Raw genomic sequence first — 26,870 nt, 5'->3', positions numbered from 1 at the left:
AGGGTTGGTTTGCAATGTGTTACTGCTGGCTTAGAAAGAAAGAAACAATCCTTGCCGCACTTCCTTGTGCCCACCTCGCAGGGATGGTTTGTGTGTGTCTTGCTTTGACTCAGGGGATAAGTCCTTCCTGCGCACACTTAGACTTCTTGAAGTTCCAAATAAATTTTTCAAGTGTGGAAGAAGATTCATATTTAGGGTTATCTACTCCCCAATTCATGGCATGTTGGGATTTCCTTTGAAATGGCCCCATTGAGCTGTCTGCAGCTTTAAATCCCTGAGATACTGGGGTGTCCGATTTTCAAAAATTCCCCCAAAATCAGGGGAGGCTTGGAATTGCTTGAGGCTTGGCATGCATGTGTATACATGCATGAGGTGTCATAGTGCCTAATTTGACGTTTCTAATTTGAAAATTGACGTAGTTCTAGCATGGGGCTTGATTTGGGGTAAATTAAAAGGTTAAAGACCCACCAAAAATCAGGGGATGATGGGATTTGCTTGAAACTTGCCATGGATGTGGATCTAGATGGCATCTGTGAGAGTGCCTGCTTCAAAGTTTTTTATCTGTCAAAATGTCAGAGCAAATCCAATGTCTAAAAATAGGTTGTCCGGTTTTCAAAAATTCCCCCAAAATCAGGGGAGGCTTGGAATTGCTTGAGGCTTGGCATGCATGTGTATACATGCATGAGGTATCATGGTGCCTAATTTGACATTTCTAACGTGAAAATTGACGGAGATATTGAAAGGTGTGTGAATTGGAGTTAGGGGTGATGCATTAGAGGTTAAAGCCCCGCCAAAAATCAGGGGATGATGGGATTTGCTTGAAACTTGCCATGAATGTAGATCTAGATGGCATCTGTGAGGGTGCCTGCTTCCAAGTTTTTATCTTTCAAAATGTCAGAGTAAATCCCATGTCTGAAAATGGGGTGTACGATTTTCAAAAATTCCCCGAAAATCAGGGAATGCTTGGATTTGCTTGAGGTTTGGCATGCATGTGTATACATGGATAAGCTATCATGGTGCCGAGTTTGAGGTTTCTAACATTAACAGAAAAAAAGTTGTAGGCTTTTTTGGATTTCTATGCAAGCCTATGGGGGGAAAGCGGAGCTCCGATCCGGATCCGGAGCTTTGCAGTGAACCAGAGCAGACTATAGGTGGATCAGAGCAGAGCGGACCCGATCCGGAAGTTGCGGATCTGGAAGAGAAGCGGATCAGGGGGTCTGTGCACACTCCTACTAACCAGTGAGGGTATGGTGTGGCCATCTGGGACCTTTATGGCAGGCCGGTGATAAAAGGTAGAGATCAGCGAGTTATACTGACCTATTGCTTTGAGCCAGAGTGGTATTGCCTAGCAGGAGACTGTTGGAATCTTCCTGGCAGCCCTAAGAAGGGATACAGCCAGTGGAGGCTGGTGGCTCCAATGTCAGTGGGGCAGTGAATCCATTCCAGGTTTCATCCAGAACCAGTCAGAACTCTAATGGAGCTATCCAAGGTGCCACCATGGTATGACTACCAGTAGTATCCAAGGTGATAGATGCACCTTGGATGCCTCCTTTAGAGTTCCGACTGATTCTGGCTGAAAGCCAGAGCGGATTCACCACCCCACTGACATTGGAGCCCCCAGCCTCCACTGGATAGGGTGCCCACGCCCAGCCCTTGTTCTCCCTAATCTTGTTGCAGCTCTCGTCTGTTATGCTTACTCAGTGTTGTGGCTCTTAACCCCAAACTGCTGTCTCATGTCTTCATTCACCTAAAGCAGCCACTGGCCATGATTTTCGCCAGCATCTCACATTACTTTGGACGTTGCCGGTAGCCGTACCACTTCCGTTTTCCAGGTCGATTTCCTGCGAGGCTGGCATTTAAAGACCAGCTGCTTTGCAAGGAAGGATGCTGCCGTGATTCAGCTGCCTTTCCCTGCAGGCTGAAGAATTTATGCTGTAGACGAGATCACCGCAGCAGTCCTCGCCCTTCAGTCAGAAAGCGCCTGGAGCCAGTCCAGCTCGGCACCAGACTGATCTATCCAGGCAAAGCCCCTTTTTCCTTTTATTATTGCTTCGATCCTCATAACATTGAATGCAACTGGACTTCTCCCCTCCCTCTCTTAAAGCTGCATGCAGCAGCTTTTTTTAATTATTATTTTTGCAATAAGCCACCGTTCAGCAGCTTGTCTCAAGAAAACATGAAGACGTTGCTGCACAGCTGCTGGGGACAGTGCCACCCCTGCTGTTTCCAGAAACGTTTTCTCACTTGCTTTATACGGCAGGCTAGAGGGGCTAGTGAGCAATAAAGCAATTTATACTTCTGTCTTTTTCCCAAGGAGGAAAGAATACAGCCAATCAATTTCGCTTCGCAGCCTGGAACTTTCCACCAGAGACCTGAGCGAGTCAGGGAGTTGGCGAGCTGGCTGAAGCACAAGTCATTCTCATTCATTGGTGACCAGGGTCTGCCGGAGAAGATGAAAGAGTGGTAACGTTGCTTCCCTGGATGCAAAAATGTTCAGCTGGCTGGGCAATGATGACAGGCGGAGGAAAGACCCTGAAGTCTTCCAGACAGTGAGTGAGGGTCTTAAAAAACTGTACAAAACGAAGCTTCTCCCTCTGGAAGAATACTACAGATTCCATGAGTTTCATTCGCCTGCCTTGGAAAATGCTGATTTTGACAACAAGCCTATGGTCCTGCTTGTGGGGCAGTATTCAACTGGGAAGACCACCTTCATAAGGTAAACGCTGGTGGGCTCTTTAGATTTCTGGGGCAACCGATAATCACTGGGTTGTATTGGTAAAGGGGTGTAGATGCATGTGTGAAAATCGTACTTATACATGCCTATTTCAGAACAGAGAAAAATATTTAGTTCCTAATTGCGTTCTCTTCTTCTAGCTTGTGAGATGTGAGGGTAGAAGACCTGGCTATTACTCTTCCAAGTTGTGCTTGCTGTTAATGGGCCTGTTCAGACAACACACTAAGCCATGGTTAGGCCACTAACCCTTTTGCAGCAAATGGTTAGCGAGCATGCTTAAACTGTGGTTATGTAGCCACCATGGTTAGAATGGTTCACACGACACACTAAGCCATAATGTTTTGCTCAAAAAGCTTAACCACCATGGCTTGGTGTGGCATCTGAAGTGCTTACCCCCTCCCCTCCCCTCCCCCACAAATACTGTTTTATAGGTAATTCGCAAATGTCAGAAGAGTTTCTTAAATACCTTCTGGTGAGATGCAAAATGCATGAATTAATCCATGCTAGGATGACAGGATATCAGAACACTGCCATTAATAATGGAGAACAAGTTGTGATTCTGTCTCTAGAGGAAACATTTGTTTGTGCTTCTGTGGTCTTGGTGTTGCATATAATCATGTACAAAAACATGTGAGATCAGCGGTGGGTTACCAGCAAATGCTTCGCTGACATTTGTTGCTGAATTTAAACTTCTGCCAAATGATCATGGGAATCCCGGGGGGGGGGGGGAGTTCACCACTGACATTTATTGAAGTGTTATTAAGTTCATGTCACTGAGAATTTGAGGAGTTTGTGGGATCAAGTTTTCATAATTGAAGGATACTTTGGGGTGGGGGAGATGAAGTCGAAGTGCCTTAAACTGGCTGTGGCACTTAGAGACTTCAAATATATTCTTGAAATATGTAATAGAAGTAATTGCATATTCCTCCCTGTGTTGACCCATTTCCCATTTCCTCTGTTGTTTTACGGATTGTTTTAAATTGTAAGCTCATTGGAGGCGAGCACCTGACATACCTGTTCTTTGTAACATGCCATGTACATAGATTGTGCTATATAAATATAATAATAATAATAATAATAATAATAATAATAATAATAATTAATAATAATAATAATATCCTCTTCACATCAAGTTTATGGGTGCCAGTTTTGCTTGCTGGTCGAAGTAATCATCATTTATGCTGACTAGTCATCATAGTTGCTGTACTGGTATATGATTTTGGCCGCCATTAAGTTATCCATTTTAGGGAATATTCACAAGTGCTATAAGCCCCATGGAAGATCCCTAGAGGCTTATACATAGGGTGTCCATTTGAAAAGGAGGACAGGGCTCCTGTATCTTTAACAGTTGCATAGAAAAGGGAAGTTTAGCAGGTGTCATTTGTATATATGGAGAACCTGGTGAAATTTGGTCTTCATCACAGCAGTTAAAGGTGCATGAGCTAGACTAGAGTGACCAGATTTGAAAGAGGGCAGGGCACCTGCAGCTTTAACTGTTGTGATGAAGTGGAAATTTCACCAGGTTCCCCATATATACAAATGACACCTCCTGAAATTCCCTTTTCAATACAACTGTTAAAGATACAAGAGCCTTGTCCTCCTTTTCATATGGTCACCCTACTTATACATCCATGTCACCTTGAAAAGGTTCAAACCTAGCTCTCATTGAAGTGCTAAATCTTTGTCTGGTTTGCACCACCTCAGATTGTAGCTGGGGTCTCGCATGATGGGGTCTCGAGATACAGGGCAGGCATTACCATTTTAGCAAGCGCTAGGCCTCAGTCAAGGTTTGAGGGCAAAGCTTTCACTGATGCTAAATTGAATTAGGGTCTAAACTGAAATTTATACCCAGCAGTCGTTCTGCATACGACCAAGGTTAAAGCGCCAGGTTCTTGGCAAGGTGCCCACAGCGGACAGCCTCTCTCGTGAATCGATCTTCTCACCTCTGTTGTCACCAGCTGCTATTGCTCCTCATTCTCTTTCTCATCAATGCTACCAGTTGCTTGCTTGGCAGGCAGAGAACCAGCGAGCAAGTTGGCCATGGCATCTACTGCTGCTTCTCCTCACCACCCCCTTTGTCTGGTCCAGAGCAAGAGGCAAGTGAGTAAGCTGGTTGCAATGGTGAGTAGGAGGAACAAGTCCAGTGGGTTCTTGTCATTGGGCCCCTGCTGGGGTGTGGGGTCTTGGCAGGTGCCCAAGCATACCTACCCTCGACACCAGCCCTGCAAGGGCATATTGGCACAGAGAGATCTAATGTAACAAAAGAAAGTGAGAAGTACGCAGGATGTAAGAAATGCCATTTTCTGCAGGATGTTACAGGAAGTAATTGGGGACATACTCTAACTTCTCCGGCTTCTGTGGTGTGTTGTAGAAGTGCAATCTTATTTTATACAGCAATCTTTTTGTGTCATACCCCCTCTTGCCAACACTGTGTGGTCTCCTTTGGTGCTTCTTCAGAGATAGCAAATGTATCTCCGTAAACACTGAGCTTTATTATCTGTGTATCTAGTTGGGACGACATTCCTAGCTCTTTAAAAGATGGCTGTAATGTGTGGGTACATTAGAATGCCTCTCTAAGAGCATGCAGAACAAATTGCTTAGGTTTGATTCTCTACTACTGATACTAGTGTCTGTCCTCTGCATTAGTATAACTGTAGTACCTTTGTAAACCTGAACTAATTCTGGGCTGGGGGATAACTTATACAATGGGTCTCAGGAAAGCTTACAGAGTAATTTGCTTTCATTGACGCTGTAATAAACCTGCTGAGCTTAACATCAAGCGAACAGGGCTTTAAGAAAAAAATTGAGAGATTGTGAAGAATAGACTTCTCTGCCATTCCTTCTACTACCTCATTACTTGACAGAGTAATGAACAGGGGGTGGGGGAGAGTAATGAAACTGGCAGTACCTGGTAATCAGTGAATCCAAGTGATCCAGACATTTCTGCATACTCTGGTGTTGCTGAAACTTAATGCTTGTAGCAAAGAGCCAAGTTAGGAATGAGCAAGCGGTTTAGCAGTCTGCTTTTAAAAACACAAATACAAAACAGGAATATGTCTTTGATTCAGAAATTGGCATGTTCTAGTATGGTGGATATTTTTAAGGAGGACATAAAGATGGAGAAAACTGTGTGTAAAATTGGGAAAGGGAGAGAAATGGTGAAAGCAGAAGTTCTAGGGTGATCATATGAAAAGGAGGGCAGGGCTACTGTATCTTTAACAGTTTCATAGAAAAGGGAATTTCAGCAAGTACCATTTGTCTGTATGCAGCACCTGCTGAAATTCCCTCTTCATCATAACTGTTCAAGCTGCAGGAGCCCTGCCCTCTTGACCAGATACAAAAGAGGGCCTTGTATCTTTATTTCAGATGGCATTTCATCCCTGTCTTCTCCTTTCATACCAAACACAATAGCAAAGAGATCGTGGTTCTCTTTAAATCTCTTGAGAATCTTAAGCAGGGCTTCAGAGATGCAATTTAAAGACATTGAAGGCTCTATCCCTGTGTTTGTATAAAACTCTGTACATGCTGAAAGAGAGATGTGGGAGAAGAATGGATGGATTATCTATAGTATTGAATGGAGACCTGACAGATTAAACCATGTAATGTTTGTCATTGATAATCACCAGCCTTGGACCATTGTTTTAGGGTGCATCTTGAATACCACTGGACGAAGACGCTCAGTTTAATCACCAAACTTTCTCCCTGAAAGCTTCAAGAGACTGCTTTAGTTTGGGATGAGGGGTTAAATGAAACTGTCACCCATCAAGGCAATTGGACAAGGTTGCAGAGTCATGGCCAGGAAAAGCTGGCTCATTTTAGTATTCCTAGAGGCTTTGGAAGTGAAAAGAAAGAAGCCCTACTGTGATTAAGGTCAATGAGGCAAGACTAAAGTATGCTGATCTGGTTCCAAGGGAAATCCAACTGTGTTTTCTTCGCTGGCCCAGGAGACAATCTCTTTGTCAGCTGAAAGGTACTCTCTTAACATAGCAGGCTTATACATTTCTACCATTCCTGTTATGTACTCCTTCTCTCATCTCTCGCTGTCTTCCCAGAGTCACACAGTGTGTGTGCCTGGCCTGCAGGAGCTTAACTTTGGCTTGAAGTTGAATATTTCCTCCATTTAATGTTAACTGCTTTTCCATTGATGAGCTAGAATAAACAGGATCATAACTCTAGCCCTAATACAGTAGCATTATTGTTTTTTATACATTGCTTGTGTGAAGTAAAGATAGGGTGACCATATGAAAAGGAGGACAGGGCTCCTGTGTCTTTAACAGTTGCACAGAAAGGGGGATTTCAGCAGGTGTCATTTGTATGCATGCAGCACCTGGTGAAATTCCCTCTTCATCACAACTGTTAACATTGCAGGAGCTCTACTAGAATGACCAGATACAAAAGAGGGCAGGGCTCTTGCAGCTTTAACTGTTGCGATGAAGAGGGAATTTCACCAGGTGCTGCATGCATACAAATAACACCTGCTGAAATCCCCTTTTCTGTGCAACTGTTAAAGACACAGGAGCCCTGTCCTCCTTTCCATATGGTCACCTTAAGTAAAGAAGGCAGAAAGGGACCATGTGGTGTCATAGCTGACAGGTGTACTGTACACTGTTATCACTGTGTGAAATAGCTCTGGCTCAAGTCCAGGGCCAGGGCCAAAGACGAGTGGGCCTTTTGCTTAGTGTTGCCAATGGGTCTCTCTGAAGTGGCCTGTCCCCGAAATCCCTTGCCCACCGCCGAGCCACCCACCCACTGTCGAAGCTGCCCAGCCATTGCCAGCAAAGCCACTTGCCGCTCACCCGCCAGTGAAGAAGTGCTGTTCCAATATGCTGTATAAAGATTTTGCAGTTCCTCTTGGGAAACTGGCCTCAATCTGATGGCTACTAACTAAATGCAGATTAAACACCCTGCAATTAATAGAGGTTAGGGGATGCTATAGTGTCCAACATGGAGCAGATAGACATTGTCCAGTTGGATACCAGAAGATAGAGGACTTGGTTTGCTTTCTTTTGGAGTGCCAATTGTACTTAGATTTGAGGATTCGGTATCATGACCCCTATGTGGTAGTGCCAGGGACTGAACCTGGAACCAGTTTCATGAAACGCATGTGCTCTATCACTGAGTTACCTGCCAGCAATGTCAGTCTTCCACTGGCAGTGAATGCTTTAGGTTTCACTGATACGCTTTTATAAAACTCTTATGCTATTGTGGTCTGTTGCTCACAATTTCCTGGTCTCTCTTTCCCTCGCTTCTCCCCCCTCTCCCAAATATAATGAATTTTTTATTCTGTTGAAATCTTGTGATACAATTCGCTCGGTTCTTCGTGGGGAAATGTTGCTGCCCAGCTTTTTGAAGTCACATACTGGATGTTGCATCTGGGCAAATTAAATTTAGGTTTTTCTTTTGCCTCTCAGTTACTAACTTCAGTTTTTTTCTTTGACTCCCAGGCCATAGCTAGACCTAAGGTTTATCCCTGGATCGTTCAGGGGTCAAACCTGTTCATCTAGGTGACACACAGGGGATCCAGTGCTCAGGCAGGGGCGAACCCTGGATGATCCCAGGATAAACCTTAGGTCTAGCTGTGGCCCCAATCAGCACCAAACCAGATGTGACATTCTTCACATCATTTGGCCTTGTGAGCATTTTAAAAAGCACACGCAAATAACCAGTGCGAGGGGAGGGCTGAGTTGGATCAGAACTATAGTGTGGGAGACTTTAACGCCCACACTGATGCTGATTTGAATTAGGTGGAGGATGCACCTGCTATTTGCATGGGAAGGAAGCTGGTGTGGAACGCCCCAATCCTGTTCAGGACTCTCCATGATTATGCTCATGCCATGGTCCTGACCCAGCTCAGTCTCCACTGTGCCAGCTATTTGTCTATTTAAAAAAAAAAACCATGCCAGGCCAAATGTCATGAATAATGTCTAGTTTGGTCTGTGTCCTGGTTAGTGTGACTGATTCACCCTGTATGCAGTATCCGTGTTTTGTGTACATGCAGCAAATAAGTGCTTTGCTGTCATTCAACAATGTGGAGGGGAGACATGTATCTCCAGACACTTGGATATGCAGTGGACAAGAGGAAAGGAGCCAAGTGCCTTGTTTGCTGATCCATGTGCACTGGCTTAAGTTAAAACCACTGGGGTAGATTCTGCTACACAAGTAGGGATGTATGAGGAATCCATTTCAGTTTGTTTTGGGTCAGGATTAATGCAGTTCACTCCTTCTGGACCAAACACAGGCTCAGATTATTTGTGTTCAAGATCCATACATTTCCAAGCTTGCAGTGCGATTTGCAGACAATGTGTTCGATAGCATGTGTATATTTGAAAAATGTGCATGAAAAACTTGCACATACTTTCAAAAAATCAATGAGTAAAGTTGATGTGTTCATTTCGAAAAAATATGAACAGAAATATCCACAGATTTTCATTCAAAAAGAAAAGAAAAAAAGCTCACCATCTGATATGGACTCAAGTCGGAACAAGCTTTGAGATGGAATTCAGAGGACTTGAACAAGCTCAAATTTTGTGATTTGCACATCCCTATTGTAAGGGGATTTTTGAGGTGAATTTTATTTTAAGGTACACTGAACATAGGCTGCTTGGAAGTGTAAGTTCCTGCAATACCTTGCAACAGTACTCCTTAAATTCCCCACTATAGTAGGTGTTAGGAAGATCCAGAGTTAGACATCCAGAATGATTGATTTCACTCAGACTCACAAACTCAATGAAACTGTTATAACTTTAAAACATTTGTTAAAACAATTTAAGAAAGTTAAAGTCCAACAGACACATGAACCTCCATTCAGCAAAGCAAATTAAAAGAACATACTCACAAGTCTGGCAGATTTCTGGAGAACAAGACAAACATTGACAAACACAAACAATCATAGACAAACACAACCCAATGACTCTGCAAAGGAGCTCTTCTCCGCAAAGGGACTCACATATCTCCTAGGCAAGACTAAGGGGGATTCCACACGTCGTACTGAGGGTGCTTCCATGTGCCCCCAGTGCGCCCCCAAAGCGATCGTGTAGCTTGCCTGGAAGAGACGAGGAAGAGGCGTCCTTGCCGCCGCCACCACCCACCTCCCTCCTCGCCGGCCGGGTTGGATAGCTCGGCCGAAGAAGGCGGGGTGGAGAGCTCCGCTCTCCACCCCGCCTTCTTCTGCCGAACTCTCCGACCCAGCCGGCAAGGAGGGAGGTGGGTGGCAGCGGCAGCGGCGGCAAGGACGCCTCTTCCTCGTCTCTTCAAACAGGCAAGCTACACGATCGCTTTGGGGGCGCACTGGGGGCACATGGAAGTGCCCTCAGTACGACGTGTGGAATCCCCCCCAAGTCATGCCTGAGGTAAAGGGAAGGCATCTTTGTCCCATGTCGAGATTTAAATACCCTTCTCAGAGACAAAGACCTCCCTCCTAATACATATTAATGTATTCTGAAATAGCTAAATCCATTGGTGCCAGTCATAATTTAGACCATCCCCTTCCCAGAATGTTCCATCCTTTCCTGATGTACAGTATTTGTTTACCTCTATGTTGGACATTACTTCTGCTTTTAATGTGGTCAACTGTCTACTTTACTTCTCTGTTCTTATGGACACAGGGAATTTTCCAACCACAACTTCACCTGTCCTTCACCCTGGACCTTTCACCTAGTTACAGTTAGTACATGTCACAAGTTCTTATGACTAATGTGTTTTGAGCAATGTTTACAAATATTGGCTCTATGTATAGGTACACCAATACTAGCGCATATTGGAAAATCCAAATCAGTCCCTTAAAAGTATCACCATAACTTGGAATGGTGGTTCTGTTTGGCTCATCATGAATAGTGTTGTGCCAATATTTAGGCCAAGGATTTTTGGGGGGGGGGCATTCGCAGAGGGGAGGGCCGAAAAGAATGTATTTATTGATTTGTTGCATTTATATCCCGCCTTTTTCCTCCAAGGAACCCAAGGGGGCATACATAATTCTCCCCAGCCCTGTGAGGTAGGCTGGGTTGAGAGTATGTGACTGACCCAAAGTCACACAGTGAGCTTCCATGGCTAGAACCCAGATCTCCTGACTCCCAGTCCAACACTCTAACCACTACACTACACTGATTCTACAAAAAGAAATCGCCATCAAATATTGGAGAAAGCAGGGGTGGGAGAGAACTTTCAGAGTTCTCAGGAATATAAAGATTTGGTGTGGATTTTACATTATTAATATGTGTGCATGTGGAGATGTATATACATGTCCCCTTCATTTATAACTTTAAAAGGGAGAGAAAGAGAGGGGGAAGAGAGATTCTTGCATGGCTCACCAGTTTGACAGGATGCATGCATTTGACCATGGGGATCCCTGAGAATTTCTGCCAAAGTCTCAGAAAAAACGCTGCCTCTTTCATGAGGCAAAGAAGCAGGGGAGGAGAGTTCCAGAAATTGAGAAGGCCGCTGGATCTGTAAGAGTTGGATGTAGGGTGCTCATATGTCCAATTCCATATTTTTCCCTTTTAACCCTCTCATCAAACTTCCTTCTTGCTGATGGGCGAATGGAATGGATGTACTTCTCAGTTTTGCTCTCTCCCTCATTCAAACTTTTTAAACCTCAGGTTCTTTCCATCCCGTATATCTAGATATTTGCAAATTTTTGTAAGTACTTGTTTAAAAAATGAACCAAATGAAATTCTCACCCACCCACTTCAGGGACTGGGGTTAGCGAAACTCTGGTTCTCTAGGGTTAGCACTAACCACAAGCCATGCTGTTGAACAAAAACTTTAAGCCTTGGTTAGAGCTGCTAACTCTGCTGCAGATGGTCCAACTGATGTTAGAAAGTGACCAGGGTTTAGCAAAACGCATTGCATACAACACCTTAAATCCTGCTGCTTAACCAAAAGCTTTAACCAGCAGGGTTTAAGTTGTCTTCTGAACAGGCTCAATATCAGAAATCCAGTCCTTTCCCCAAGTTCCTACAACATTGTTTGTTGAAGGAAATGATGGCCCCATGTTACCAGATTCACAACTGCCAACAAGAATTTGGAAATGCAGGCTGACGCTATAACCCATCTTATGCTTTATGTTTGTTCTTAGGTACCTTCTGGAACAAGATTTCCCTGGGATGCGGATCGGACCAGAGCCTACCACAGACTCCTTCATTGCCGTGATGCAGGGGGATGTGGAGGGCATCATCCCTGGAAATGCACTGGTTGTGGATCCCAAAAAGCCTTTCAGGAAACTTAACGCCTTTGGCAACGCCTTCTTGAACAGGTCAGTATGGGGAGTTATCTCATCTCAAACTGCTTCCAGAGATCAGCTGAAAGATCAGTTCCTTGAGCTAGGACCAGGTAAAATCTGGGCTTTGTGGAAGCTGTATTGGGAAAAGCAAACTCTGTGCTAGTGTTTTACCTAACATTGGGCAGTATCCAATGTTAGTCCTACCTAGAGTGGTCACACTGAAAGGAATGGGACTTAGGTTAGTCATGGCTACCTTAAATCCCATTCATTTGAATATGTCTACACTAAGTAGGACTAACTTCGGATGCTGCCCATAGCTAGCAGCTACATCTTTTTTCCCCTTTTCATTTTTATTCTAGTGTAGGCACAGGTGCGCCAATCCAGATTGGGACTGTAGCATGGGGGTTAGAGAAACTGTAACCCATCCTTCCTCCACTATGGACCCAATTCAGTTCAGGAGCCCTATTCTGGATTGGACAGAGGGCACTAAAAGGACATGGTATATTGCTAAAAGGACATGGTATAGATTTGATGGATGGAAGCATTATATCAGCGGAACAAGAATGAGATCTGTGGGCTGGGTCCATTTTTCTGTCACAGATGCATGTAGCCCAGCTAATGAAATGCCTGGCAAAAGGAGGTGTTGCTAATTGTTTGTTATAACCAATTAACATTGTTTCCTTGACAAGCTTAAATCTAGAAATCCCACTGATGAAATGGGTCAACTCTGTATGGGCAACCGTCCAACCAATACCGTGTAGAGAACAAACATAAACTGGGCAGTAGGCTGGCTTGCCCTTAAGAGGAGGGGTGGGCATTGCTCCCTGATGCCAGATGTGCAAGAGATTTCAGCACAGGGTACCACGCTCAAACTAAAACTGCAAGAACAATTTGAAGAATGGATACTGTTGTTTTTATACTGTTTTTATGTTTTTTAAATTTGTGTATACTTTTAATGTTTACTATTTTTAATTGTTGTAAACCGCCCAGAGAGCTTCAGCTGTGGGGTGGTATATAAATGTAATAAATAAATAAATAAATAAATAAGAATGGCCAACACAAAGTTCTACAAAAATAACACACACACACACACACACACACACACACACTATGCAAAATTTCTTTCCCTATACCTAGCTCAGTTCATCTTTGCTGGGAGAGCGGTTTAAGCTGCACCATGTGAGTCATGACCAATGTATTCTAGTGAGATGCCCTAGACAAGGAAGAATCATTTGGCTGGGGATGGAGGCAGGATGACATAATGTGGGATTACCAGACCTGAAATGCATGGTATGCAGAACAAGAAGCCAGACTGGTAATGGGGCAACTGTTCTACTGTTATCTAGGAATCTCAGGGTGAGAAGGGTTCTTGCAAGTTCATCTTCTCACTTGCCAGGCAGAATATATTAGAAGGAGGAACAGAAATAGCAGTTGTAGCTTGTATCCATAATTGGTAGCAAGCTTATACTTTCACCCGGGGGTACACAACCTGGAGCCATCCAGATCTTTTAGACTATGAGCCTTTCTACTCAAGGCTGTTAATAGCTTTATCTACTTACAGTTTCATTGCAGAATTGAGATCAGAGTGCTACACAAAGAGCTTGCCCTTTACTGTTTTTCTACTACATAACTTCAAAGTTACGTTCCAACAACATTTAGAGAGCCGCACATTCTTCATCCTTGTTTTAGGGTATGACTATAAGCACTTTAAGGTACAATCCTATGCTTAGACAGATAAAAGGCTTACAATTCCCAGTGTGCCCCAGACAGTTGTAGGCGAGCTTACTGAGGCATCATATCATAAACATACTTAGCAATTTCTTCCTCCAGATATCCCAACTTTGTTATTGTTAGCTCTGGTTCTTTTTCTTTTTTAAAAAATCAGAATATTAAATTTAAAAATCTTGATATTAGCAACAATATATTTGGGGGTTTATTCTTATCCATCAGGAGTCAGGATATTTAGCCCTGTGGCATCCTGCTATAGCATCCTCTTCCCACCCCCCAAAAAAAGGTCTGCAATCATGAGCGCTAGAAACTTTGAACAAACTTGATCCCCAATTCTGATGAGGGCCAGCAGCCATGGGGAAAATAGCGTTCAGACTGCTCTTTGCTTTCTTCCCTCTGATGAGGTACTTTCACTAGAAAGAGACAACACAGAATAATTTCATTCTGAAATCAGAAGAACAACACAGAACAATTTCAGGGGAACAACAGATGGCTAGATTTGAATGGATTTGGCCTTGGGGGGCTGAGGTTTCCCAAAGCTGGTCTATGGTCACACCCTGTAGCTTTGTAAAATAACTCTTTTGTTGTTTATTGATTCCGAGATTATTCTTATTAGACAAAGGTAGCATCTATGGAATACTCATGGAATACTCTTTAGTCTACACAGTTTCTTGAGTGTCTTTTTCAGGCAGGCCAGAGAGAACCGTGTCTGGGTGTTTTTGTGTTTATGAGCATGTGCATGTGTGCGTGCGTGTATGTGGTGTTTGTTTTTTGTCTTACTTCATGGCCAAATGTGCTTTCTGACCTTTCTGGCATTTAATTAGCATGGTGCTGCTTCTGAGATGCTAACTAGCTGAGATGGCTGAAGGCTGGGCTCCTGCAGGGGGAAACTTAAAAGCAAAAATAACAAAGACATTGGCAGAGAAACCTAAATTAACCCACGAAAATAATTTTCTCCACTACAAATGAGAAGCATTGGAGGAGGGGACAGATAGTAGAGTTAGCCACCTGGTGGCATGAGCTTCTATTTAATTTGTTATTTTGGAAAACTAAATAATCATAGTGTTCTGTCCAAAGTATTCAGGATAGTAGGCTCTACGCAAGGGCAGAATGCACCAGCTGGTGTTAAAGGGGACAGAGTTATTCTGTTGCTGTGTTTTTATACACAGGGTCCATTTTAATGGCATTCACTGTGCAGGGCATTGAATGGGTAATAGTTGCCAGGTATACAGGGGGGTATTTTATTTTTTAAAAAGAACACTTGGAGGATCCCAGCAGTTCCTGAATGTCTATTAGAGACCATATGACCTCTGCCTCTCCAGTAGGCATTCAGGAAGAACTCCTGGGATCCTGAAAGTGCTGGGGCTATTTTTAAAAAATAACAATAGAAAGAAGACCCCCTCAAAACTTCCTACACTTAAAAAGTATGTGGAAAACCTGTTCCCGTCCCCAAGGAGAAAAGTCTCCAAAATTCTCACCTCTCCCAGCCTCTTTTGCCAGAGTTTTCTTTCCTCCACCCACCCCCCTCACCCCACACAAAATGCCGAAAATGGAATAATCAAAACTTTTGGCATAGTACTAATTCTCAACAATAGTTGACAAATATCGCCAGATGGCAGTTACTAATTTCAACCAATGGGTATTTGCTAAAACTCAGTGCTAAAATTCACAGTGGAGAATCCTGAAGAGAATTAGTGGGACCAAACTAATTCCTGCTCCTGATATTATCCATTTTTTAAAAAAACTTCCTTACTTTATTGCACTTTTGGAGAAGCTCTTGGGAGTCATATCCCAGTCATGAGCAGGAACCAAAGGTAAACAGGGCGGGGAAAAGAATACCAGAAATACCTCCATAGCAACCTAATTTAGCTTATAGCGTTTACTGTCAATAACAAAGCCTTAGGAGAGGCCTTTCAGCCTTCTAGAATGGGGGCGGGGAGAGGACCTGATTGGGACCCCAGCAGGGCCAGATTTGGCCCACAACCCTGAAGTTGAACACCCCTGCTTTATTGCTTAAATTTTCTAGTGAGTTTGTGTTTTTTGTCCTTAGATTTGTATGTGCCCAACTGCCAAACCCGGTACTAGAGAGCATCAGTGTTATCGATACACCAGGGATCCTTTCTGGAGAAAAACAAAGGATTAGCCGAGGTAAAGTAAAGAAACAGCTTCTAATTATGGGGCATGGGCATACTTCTTCTGGATTTGACTTAAGTCTTGTTTCAAAACGTATTAGGATGCAAGTTAAGTAGGTATTGCTGAGCACATTCTTACAAAGCTATTGATTTGATCATGGGATTGGTTTCTGAATGTCCTGTATAGCTTTAAAATTGTCACCAGAAGGGGAAATCAGGATGGAGTGCCTGCTAGGGCTGTGCAAGCCTCAGATTTTATGGCCGTCGCCAACTCCTTTGCGTGATCACAGGTTTCTCCGCGTTATCGCTGGCTTCCTGGCATGATTGCCAGCCAGCGATTGTGACAGGAAGCCAGCAATCATGCAGCGAAATCAGCGATCGTGCTGAGGAGGACGTGATGGCGGCAGCAAGTATACATATGCCCTCTGTTCCTGGGATCCGGTAAATACAGCCCTCCCAGGCACTGCATGCTGGGAGTTGTAGGCGATAGGGGGCTTACGGCTGTTCAAGGAAATGGCAGGGCCATCATAAAATAGAGGATCTGCTGTAAAATGGCCTCTGTGATTCAGATTTTCAAATCCGAGTCCCAAGGCTTGCATAGCCCTAGTGCCTGTATCTCTCAAGTAAGCACTGTACTGTTTCAAGAAGAGGGGGATAAATCATGTTTTACATTATTTCCCCAATGCAAAAATCCACCAAGACAGAGAAAAGTAATGCATTGATGGGGGAGAGTGTTCTAGTCCAGCCCTTACGTTGACATGCTGCTTTTCTGTATGTAAACATTTTTTAAAAATAAATGAACGGGGAGATTCAAACATAAACTGCACCCCCACCACAAGCAATCTGATGTATGGTCCAATGAAACGCATACACATTAATTTGCATATATGTGTCCATTGTTTATTCCAGATGTGAGTGAATGATGAGAGCCACATTTAGGCAAAGCCTTTTTTAAAAACAAAAAACCATGTCAATCTTTCTAACTTCCAACTCTGCTGCACCATATGATTTCTTTATGTGTTATTATTATTATTATTTATTTATATAGCACCATCAATGTACATGGTGCTGTACAGAGTAAAACAGTAAATAGCAAGACCCTGCCGCATAGGCTTACAATCTAATAAAATCATAGTAAAACAATAAGGAGGGGAAGAGAATGCAAACAGGTACAGGGTAGGGTAAGCAGGCACAGGGTAGGGAAAAATTAACAGTAGAAAGTAACAGTAGAAGTCTGCACAACATCAAGTTTTGAAAGCTTTAGGAAAAAGAAAAGTTTTTAGTTGAGCTTTAAAAGCTGTGGTTGAACTTGTAGTTCTCAAATGTTCTGGAAGAGCGTTCCAGGCGTAAGGGGCAGCAGACGAAAATGGATGAAGCCGAGCAAGGGAAGTAGAGGCCCTTGGGCAGGCGAGAAACATGGCATCAGAGGAGCGAAGAGCACGAGCGGGGCAATAGTGTGAGATGAGAGAGGAGAGATAGGAAGGAGCTAGACCGTGAAAAGCTTTGAAGGTTAACAGGAGAAGTTTATATTGGATTCTGAAGTGAATTGGAAGCCAATGAAGAGATTTCAGAAGCGGAGTAACATGGTCGGAGCGGCGAGCCAAGAAGATGATCTTTGCGGCAGAGTGGTGAACAGAAACCAACGGACTGATGTGAGAAGAAGGAAGGCCAGAGAGAAGAAGGTTGCAGTAGTCCAACCGTGAAATAACCAGTGCATGAACAAGCGTCTTGGCAGAAGAGACAGACAAAAATGATCGAATCCTGGCAATATTATACAGGAAAAATCGACAAGATTTAGCTACTGCCTCAATATGAGGAATAAAGGAGAGCGAGGAGTCGAAGATAAAGCCAAGGCTACGAGCTTCCTTGACCGGAGTAAGCGTAACATCATTGACAGTAAGAGAGAATGAGAGATGAGGAGAAGGTTTAGGAGGAAAAACAAGCAATTCAGTCTTTGCCATGTTAAGCTTCAAGCGACGATGAAGCAGCCAAGCTGAGATATCTGAAAGACATGCCGAGATACGATCGTGAACATCAGGAGAAAGTTCCGGAGATGACAGATATAGTTGTGTATCATCGGCGTACAGATGATATTGGAGGCCATAAGATTGAATAAGCTTGCCCAAGGGCAACATGTATAAGGAAAACAACAACGGGCCAAGCACCGAGCCTTGCGGAACCCCTACTGAAAGGGGAAAGGAGGAAGACGAGCTGCCATTAGCCAACACGCTGAAAGAGCGACCCGCTAGATAGGAGGCAAACCAGTTATAGACAGAGCCACAAAATCCAAGGTCATGAAGGGAATCTAAGAGAAGATCATGATCAACCGTGTCAAAGGCTGCAGTTAGATCAAGGAGAATAAGAACGGAATAATGGCCTTTAGACTTGGCAGTAAGGAGATCATTGGTGATCTTAGTAAGGGCTGTTTCGGTGGAATGCAGAGGACGGAATCCAGATTGAAATGGATCCAAAGCAGAGTTACTAGAAAGAAAGTCAAGACAGCGAGAGTAGACCGCACGCTCCAGGATCTTTGAAACAAACGGCAACAAAGAGACAGGTCGGTAGTTAGACAGAGATAGCCTATCAAGAGTAGGGATGTTTAGACTTGAGAAGAGAAGGCTGAGGGGAGACATGGTAGCACTCTTCAAATACGTGAAAGGTTGTCACACAAAGGAGGGCCAGGATCTCCTCTCAATCATCCCAGGGTGCAGGTCACGGACTAATGGACTCAAGTTACAGCATCCATAAAATCTGAGCTTTTGGTACATCTCATGAAAGTCAATTATGCAGTGCTTCCTGCTATTGTTGCAAGATGGAACAGTAGTGTTAATAAGCACACGGTACTTTTAGAATCTGAGACTTCGCTAAAAATTACACTGCTGCAAAAACCATACCCTTCCCCCCTGTAAGATGTAATGTAAAATATTACCATGTGATGCTGGCTGACTCATGTATTGATTAAAGTGTGTTAATGTCAGTATCACTCACACAAGAGGATACACACTGTCAGGGAAATTTTATATTAACCATTTAACTGGTCAATACTTGGAATAACTAATAGTGTTTTTTAAGCATGGGAATACCTTGCCAGAACCTCTTTTCAGACCTGATCTTAAATTGATCATTGAGTTATCAGCAGATGCCAAAATAAGAGTACCCTTCACAAGGCTGGCCTCTAAGAACTGCTGTTTGAAGAATTTTGAAAATCTAGATAGCAACTGAGAAAACTTTCATACACACACACACACACACACACACACACACACCAAAAAAAGTCTGGCCAAGAATACGTTGCTTGGTTACAAAGCTAATGAAATATTGTGAGTCATGAGTCGGGGCGGGGAGACATTTATTCCATGGAAAACATATTTCAATGTTGAAGAGATCATTTGGAAACTTGAAACATAATTCTGTTCTTGTGCAAACATGTTTTGCATCTATGCAGCTCTAGTGGCAGAAATTACTCCTAATGTACAGCAGTGGTGTAATGGAGCCTGTGGTTGGAGGAATGCAGCACCAGCACCTTTTCACTACCAGGGATGCTGCCACCCCCTGTTCCTTCTGAGCTTAGCTTCAATTCCCACAGTAGCTGGGGAGGGGACAGGGTCCCAGCAACAATATATTGTTCCCTGTTGTAAAGCATGTAGTATATTTTGTGGTAGCTTGGTCTTGAATGGACAATTAAGAACCATTAGCTTTTCCAATAAGATAAAACTGATAGAAGTGGTTTGTGATATGGATGAATGCAGCTGCCTAAATTTGGGGGCTCTTCTTCGAGGCATGACTATGGCAGCTGTCATGATGAGCATCTGCACTTCAGAATTTACCACTACACCACTGCTATACAGCAATGTAGAATGTAGAACATAAGAAGACCCTGCTGGATCAGACCAAGGGCCCATCTAGTCCAGCATTCTGTTCACACAGTGGCCAACCAGCTGCTCAAAAGCAGGCCGTGAGCGCAACAGCACCCTCCTGCCCATGTTCCCCAGAAACTGGTATATATAGGTTTACTGCCTCTGATATTGGAGGTAGCACATAGCCATCAGGACTAGTAGCCATTGATAGCCTTCCCCTGCAGGAATTTATCCAATCCCCTTTTAAAGCCACCCACATTGGTGGACATCACTACATCTTGTCATAGCTAATAGGGATGTGCTCCGCTTCTAATCGGACCGGCGAATTAGAAGCGGAGCGGGGGGCTTTGCCTGCCCTTAAGGCGGAGGTGAAGAGGATTGGGGGGCCGGCGGAGCGTGGCAAAGAGGATCGAGGTGAAGGCGGATCCTTCGCCTCGATCCGGAGCTCCGCCGGAAAGGTAAGTGGGGTTTACCGGGCCCTGCCGCTGTTGCCCATGCAGCGACAGCGGCAGGGCCCGGTAACCCACCCACCCTGCCCTCCTCTCCATTACCTGCCTCCGTCCACGGTCCGTCGGTGTCTTCAATTGAGCCCGCGGTTCAACCAGGAATTCTGGGCCGCTTGCAGCCCAGACTTCCTGGCTGAACCGCGGGCTCAATTGAAGATGCTGACGGACCGCGGACGGAGGCAGGTAAGGCCCCCCTCCCCCTTGGTCCCTTACCGGGCTCTGCCGCCGTCGCCACACAGGCGGCGATGGCGGCAGGGCCCGGTAAACCTCCCGCCCTCCTCTCCTGGCCTTACCTGGCGCCACTCCCCTCCAATGCGGAGCTCCTATTCGGAGCTGGAGCTCCACGGCGAAGAGGAGCGGAGTATGGGCGGAGCGGCTCGGAGCGGGCCGATCCGAAATTTTTGGATCGGCCCGCGGGGCGGAGTGGGGGGTCCGTGCACACCCCTAATAGCTAATTCCATAGTTTACTTTCTGGATCTGGTGTTCATTCCCCTTCAGTATAAAATCAGGACTTGAGCAATGTGTTAAGCTGGAATATGCTCTGTGCCACTTTGTCTTCATGTAATTGTTAGTTCTGGAAGTCTGACACACGTACATCGCTCTTGGCTGAGAAAGCGGTACAAATGCACTGCTGTGGGAAGTCACTTGTGTAAATTCTGCTTTGGGTATGCTTGCTTTAATCAGGATGTTCCTTTGTTTGTTTTTCTTTTGGAGAAAGAATAAGTAGCTGTTAGCCTGGAGTAGAAGGTCCTAATTAGTCTGGTTATCCACAACCTTCTGGGTAGCATAATGAAAAACAGGAATAGTTTTGCACATTTGCATTACAGAGGCACTCTTCTCCACAAATATAGAACTGGTATCAGCAAACTCTTGGTGCATAATCCATTTGCACCATGGGTGCAATGCCCCCATGCATATGTGTGCGCAAGGGATGTGCTGGGTGTGCCCAGGCACACCCTAATGTCTCAAGCAATAAGCACCAAATTGAGGGGACTTTGAATAGAGATCCAGAGGAAGATCCAGACACAGTGGAAACGGCCCTCCAGCTGCTCTGCTGCCATGCCAAAGAACCACTGCCTCCGAGAGACCACAATTGCTCTTGGCAGCAGGAATGAAAAGGAATCGCTCTGCTGGGAGCCTCTCTGCCAGGAGTAGGGCATCAGTGTGTGCAGCGTTTAATAAATAAATGAATTTTAAAAATTCCTTTATGATTAAGTATTAACAATATACCCTTTTAAAAAATCCCTGGGTGCACACTCTAATTAAATATGCTGCGCCCACCTATGCCCCCATGCAGAGCATCCCGATAAAGCTCAGTAGAAGTGTGTGTCACCATCAACTGCACATAGGCACCAGCAATTGGTACTCCTATATAACATCCCTCACTGCACTTCACAAATCGCTTGTTCTCCAAGCTAAAGTGACTTCAACTCAGTAGAGAGTGATGTCCAGATGGGGCATTGGGAGCTGTGCAAAATGGCCGGATGTAATTCAGATATGGATGCAAAAGCAAGATAAAAGGTGCTCAATTCCAGTGCAGGCTCCTATGTTAGTAGGGCGATGAATCAACTCTGGGTCTCAATCGGAACTAGGAAGGAACAGCCCAGGATGCTGCAGACATTGGCTCTTTCAGAGTTCTGACTGGTTTTGACTGAAACCCAGAGCGGATACGCTGCCCCACTGACAGAGAAGTCAGCAGCCTCCACTGCTAAATTCTAATGCAAGTCACCTACTGGATAATGGGAAATACTGAGTGCTGCATGCGAGGGACTAACTGCTACTGCGTGTGAGCTGCAGTGCACTGATGCAGCCTTCCCCACCATGGTGTCCTCCAAGTGGACTTTAACTCTCATCAACCCCAGCCAACATGGCCAATGGTAAGGAGTGCTGGGGGTTGTAGTCCAAAACGTCTGAAAGGCACCATGTTGAGGAAAGGCTTCACTAATGGCTGCATGTCAGGTTACTTCAGATGTTGACTGCCACTACAAAATTATTTAGATAGCGCCCCCTGATAGTGAATACAAAATATTTGCACACACTGAGAAAATATTTGCCTTCAAAAGTCAGGATAACTTTGAGGATCCAGTAAGGGCTGGCAGGCCGGTATTTCAGCTTTAGTTCTGAATTGTGAGTTGTGGATCCATTGCTCTTTTATGACATTCAGGTCATAAAGTTCACACAGAGTACAGCTAAACTATGAAACTCACTACTGCAAGATGTAGTGATGGCCACCAATTTGGATGGTTTTAAAAAGGGGTTGGATAAACTCCGGGAGGAGAAGGCTATCAATGGCTACTAGCCCTGATGGTTATGTGCTACCTCCAGTATCCAAGGCACTAAGCCTGTGTGCACCAGTTGCTGGGGAACATGGGTGGGAAGGCACTGATGCACCATGACCTGCTTGTGGATTCCTGGTTGACAGCAGGTTGGCCACTGTGTGAACAGAGTGCTAGATTAGATGGGCCCTTGTTCTGATCCAACACAGTTCTTCTTATGTTCTTAAAGTATAGCACACCACCACCAGCAGAAATAGGAATATATTTTTCACTGGTTCTACAGAGCACTCACCTGTGTTCAACCAAGCTACAGTGGCATGCTTATGGCTGAATAGTTTTGGTTCGAGGAGCAGCTATGCATGTATCCCACATGGCAACTTTCTCCAACCTGGTGCCTTTCAGATGTGTTGGACAGCAACTCCCAGCTGGCTGGGGGTTGCTGGGAGTTGTAGTCCAATGCATCTGGAGGGCACTAGGTTGGGGGAAGCCTACCATATGGCATTGTCTCTGTTTTTATGAGGATCTTTTCTCTTATTGCCCAATAGGCTATGACTTTGCTGCTATCCTAGAGTGGTTTGCCGAGCGGGTGGACCGCATCATTCTCCTCTTTGATGCCCACAAGCTAGACATTTCGGATGAATTCTCACAGGTCATCAAAGCCCTGAAGAACCATGAGGATAAAATAAGGGTTGTACTCAACAAAGCTGACCAGATTGAGACCCAGCAGCTTATGAGGGTTTATGGTGCCCTCATGTGGTCTCTGGGGAAGATTGTTAACACACCTGAGGTTATCAGGGTCTACATTGGTTCCTTCTGGTCCCACCCATTGCTCATCCCAGATAATCGCAAGCTCTTCGAGGCAGAGGAGCAGGACCTCTTCAAAGACATCCAAAGCCTACCCCGCAATGCAGCCCTTCGGAAACTGAATGATCTCATTAAACGGGCACGGCTAGCCAAGGTGAGTGGCAGGCCCCGGTGCAGTTTTCTTGAGTTCTGAAGGTAGTTTGGCAATAGACATAAAAGGAAGGATTTTCCCTGCATAATAGGTCAGGCACAGTTGAGTATAGATTTTTAGTTAAACTGCAGCTACATCCAAGGTACTGAGTTCATTTCAAAATAACCCAGGTGTGTTTTTTCCTCTCCCACATTATCCACTATGACCCTGTTCAGGAGACACGTTAAAGCATGGCTTTAACCATGGTGATTAAGGTTTAAGGTGTCTTCTGAACACAGCCTGACTTTCTGGCTTAACCACCATGGCTAAAGCTATGGTTTAAGGTGTCTTCTGAAAGGGGCCATGGTCATGCCGACTCTCAGACATAATGGGGGTGTTATTATTTTTGGTTGCTGGAGTTATTTATTTTTAAAAACTGACTACTGCTGGTGTCTTGCAACTCTTTGTTTCAACATTCTTGTTCAGCCATAAAGCTTCATGGTTGGCTTGAACACATCGCAGTCTCTCTCAGCCCAAACTACCATTATAATTTTTATCTACCATTATACCTACCATTATATTATATTTTATATTTCTGTAGACCGCCCAGAGAGCCCTGGCTATGGGAGCGGTATATAAGTGTAATAAATAAATAAATAAATATAAATAAATATCCACCATTATAAATAAGGTAAGAACTGTAAAAAGCCATTTTTATAACTGTAAATGATGCAATAATTCCATTGTTACTCTTTAAAAAAACCAAAACATTGTACTATCCTCTATGATGCCCTTAGGTCCATGCTTACATCATTAGCTCACTGAAGAAGGACATGCCATCCGTTTTCGGCAAGGACAATAAGAAGAGAGAACTCGTGAACAATTTAGGAGAGATATATAGGCGGATCGAGCAGGAGCATCAGATTTCACCAGGAGACTTTCCTAATCTGAAAAAGATGCAAGTAAGTGCCAGAAACAATAAAGAATCTGAGAACAGCGATAGCAGAAACTGCTCTGTTTCAACTACACTGAATAAGCTGAACTCTACTGCTGCCTCTACTAGAACATTCTGGTTTAGAAGGAATGCTGTGACCCAGAAGAGATCCTGGTTTTCAGTTCAGGTTACTGTGAAAGTGGATAGCTACCTTACCTGTAACTTCCAGAATGGAAGGTTAATGTGTCAATGGCTGTGTTCACTCAACACACTAACCCACCCAGTGTGGGTGGTTGTTGAACCATGGTTACTGTGTTGCGTTTTCTGCAGAGTGGGTTATTGTGTTGTCTGGATGCAGTGCGTTTTCCACAGGGTTGCTCATTAACCATGCAGTGTGGCTTGTTAACCACCCTGAACAACCTCACAACAAGTCATGGGTTCTCAAGGTGGCTTCTTCAAGAAAAATAAACTACATTGCATGGTTAACAAGCCACCCTGAGAAAAACGCACTGTGTTCAGACATCACAATAACCCACTCTGTGTACAAAGTGGCATAACCAGAACTGCATGTATGCCAAGACTCTACAGGGAAAGCCATACAATATGGTAAAGGCACAGAATTTAGATTTATAGAATCTCAATATATTTAAGTTACTTGTAAAGATTGTGGATTGGCTTTTATTGCCATGGAACTTGGATTACTTTCACAGAGAATTGTCTGTACACAGCCTCCAGAATATCCTGAAAAGAACTACTGGTTATGAAAGTCATTCACACTTAAAGGAAAGAGAGTGTCTTCTTGCACTTCTCACCCCAGCCAAAATCTGGAATTGAATCAGAGCCTTGGCTTCAATTTGGTAACTGGCCAGTTTGTTTGAACTGACTATATTTGAGGGAGGGGGAGGCTGTGGCCAAGGTGAACCCTCAGCTTCAAAATGACAATGGATACAAACTCCTGGATTGTTGGTGAGGTCACCTTTCTTATGTTGGATAGTAACAAAATTCACACCCTGTTCTGTCTGCTGTATGTCTTTCAGGAGCAGCTGCAGGCTCAGGATTTCAGCAAGTTCCAGCCTATAAAGACCAAGTTGCTGGATGCCGTAGAGGATATGTTGGCCTATGACATTGCACAACTCATGGTGCTGGTACGCCAGGAGGAGTCCCAGAGGCCTGTCCAGATGGTGAAAGGAGGCGCCTTTGAAGGCACCCTGCATGGTCCCTTTGGGCATGGCTATGGCGAAGGAGCAGGAGAAGGAATTGATGATGCAGATTGGGTGGTGGCCAGGGATAAGCCCATGTATGATGAGATCTTCTACACATTGTCACCTATCGATGGGAAAATAACTGGTGCTAATGCCAAGAAGGAGATGGTGAGATCCAAGCTGCCTAACACAGTGTTGGGCAAGATATGGAAACTGTGTGATATTGATAGGGATGGGTTGCTGGATGAGGAGGAGTTTGCTTTGGCTAATCATCTCATCAAAGTCAAGTTGGAAGGTCATGAGCTTCCCAATGAGCTTCCATTCCACCTCATCCCTCCATCTAAGAGGAAGTTTGCAGGATGAGGGCCAAAGCAGACATGACTTTAAATGTGTGTCTTCTTTTCATTTTTACTCTAAGGTAGGTGCAGAGACCCTGATCTATATCTTAAAAGCCCCTTTCCCCCTATGCTAGATCTGGATCAGGTGCCGTGCAGCTACACTAGAGTAAAAAATGAAAAGAAAAAAGTTGTAGCTGCTAGATACACATTATTTTAAAGTAATGCCTGTTTTGGTCCTGACAGGAATTTTGGAAGGGACAGAAGAAAGTAAAATGAATATACCTAGGTTGTAACTTTTGAGATTGAGGTCACCTTTTGGCTTATAGCAATTTTCAGGAGAACCTGATGGAAAAAATGAACTCTGTTGCCTTTTCATGGTGATGATGATATGCAATTAATTCTGTCTTGGTAACACCCTCCTTTCTTGATATTTGTTGATAAGATGGAAGTGATGAAAAGAATTGGGGGAGTGAAGTTGGCTGTGATCTATCGATATGGGCGTGGAAAGTTTCTGTTTTCATTCAGTCAAATGCAATTTGAAATTCTCATTGGATTTCTTCCTCATGCTTTAGATAGGCACTGTAATCATTGATGGACCCTAAGACAAAACCTTAGATGAAAAGTACCTCTGGTGGAGAGTGGTGCTTAAAACATGCACTTGAATCTGAAGCATTTTTGCGGAGCAGTGCAATTCCCATGCAGTCCTCCTGTCTGTCATGTCTTTTTTTATTCCTAGGCTGACAAGTATTACCCAGAGGACCTTCTCTTCTGCTGCTCCCAGACTGTGGAATGGTTTGCCGGAGGAGACTCGTCAACTTAATAGTCTATTAGCATCAAGAAAACTATAAAGACTGATCTCTTCCGGCAGGCCTATCCAGTGGAGTTTTAGGATGTTCTTAGAATGTTTTTAGGATCTTTTTACAATGTATATTATGTTTTAATTCAGTTTTATGTATTTTATGTTTACTGTTGTTCCCTGCCTCGATCAAAATGGAGAGGCGGGTAAGAATTA

The 26,870-nt window shown here is 44.2% G+C and overlaps 1 protein-coding gene across 1 annotated transcript; it reads left to right on the top strand.

The window, feature by feature from the left end:
- Positions 1 to 2,176: 2,176 nt before the first annotated feature.
- On the top strand, positions 2,177 to 25,977 carry EHD3 (EH domain containing 3). The gene is made up of 6 exons (XM_063125605.1): positions 2,177 to 2,716; positions 11,808 to 11,984; positions 15,730 to 15,827; positions 22,996 to 23,408; positions 24,182 to 24,346; positions 25,356 to 25,977. Exons 1-6 carry the CDS (start codon positions 2,490 to 2,492, stop codon positions 25,881 to 25,883), a joined length of 1,608 nt encoding a protein of 535 aa, XP_062981675.1. The 5' UTR covers positions 2,177 to 2,489; the 3' UTR covers positions 25,884 to 25,977.
- The last annotated feature ends 893 nt before the right edge of the window (positions 25,978 to 26,870 follow it).

The sequence above is a fragment of the Elgaria multicarinata genome, chromosome 4 (genome assembly GCF_023053635.1).
Source record: "Elgaria multicarinata webbii isolate HBS135686 ecotype San Diego chromosome 4, rElgMul1.1.pri, whole genome shotgun sequence".
NCBI lineage: Eukaryota > Metazoa > Chordata > Lepidosauria > Squamata > Anguidae > Elgaria > Elgaria multicarinata.
This window is presented reverse-complemented; position numbering and strand designations above follow the sequence as displayed.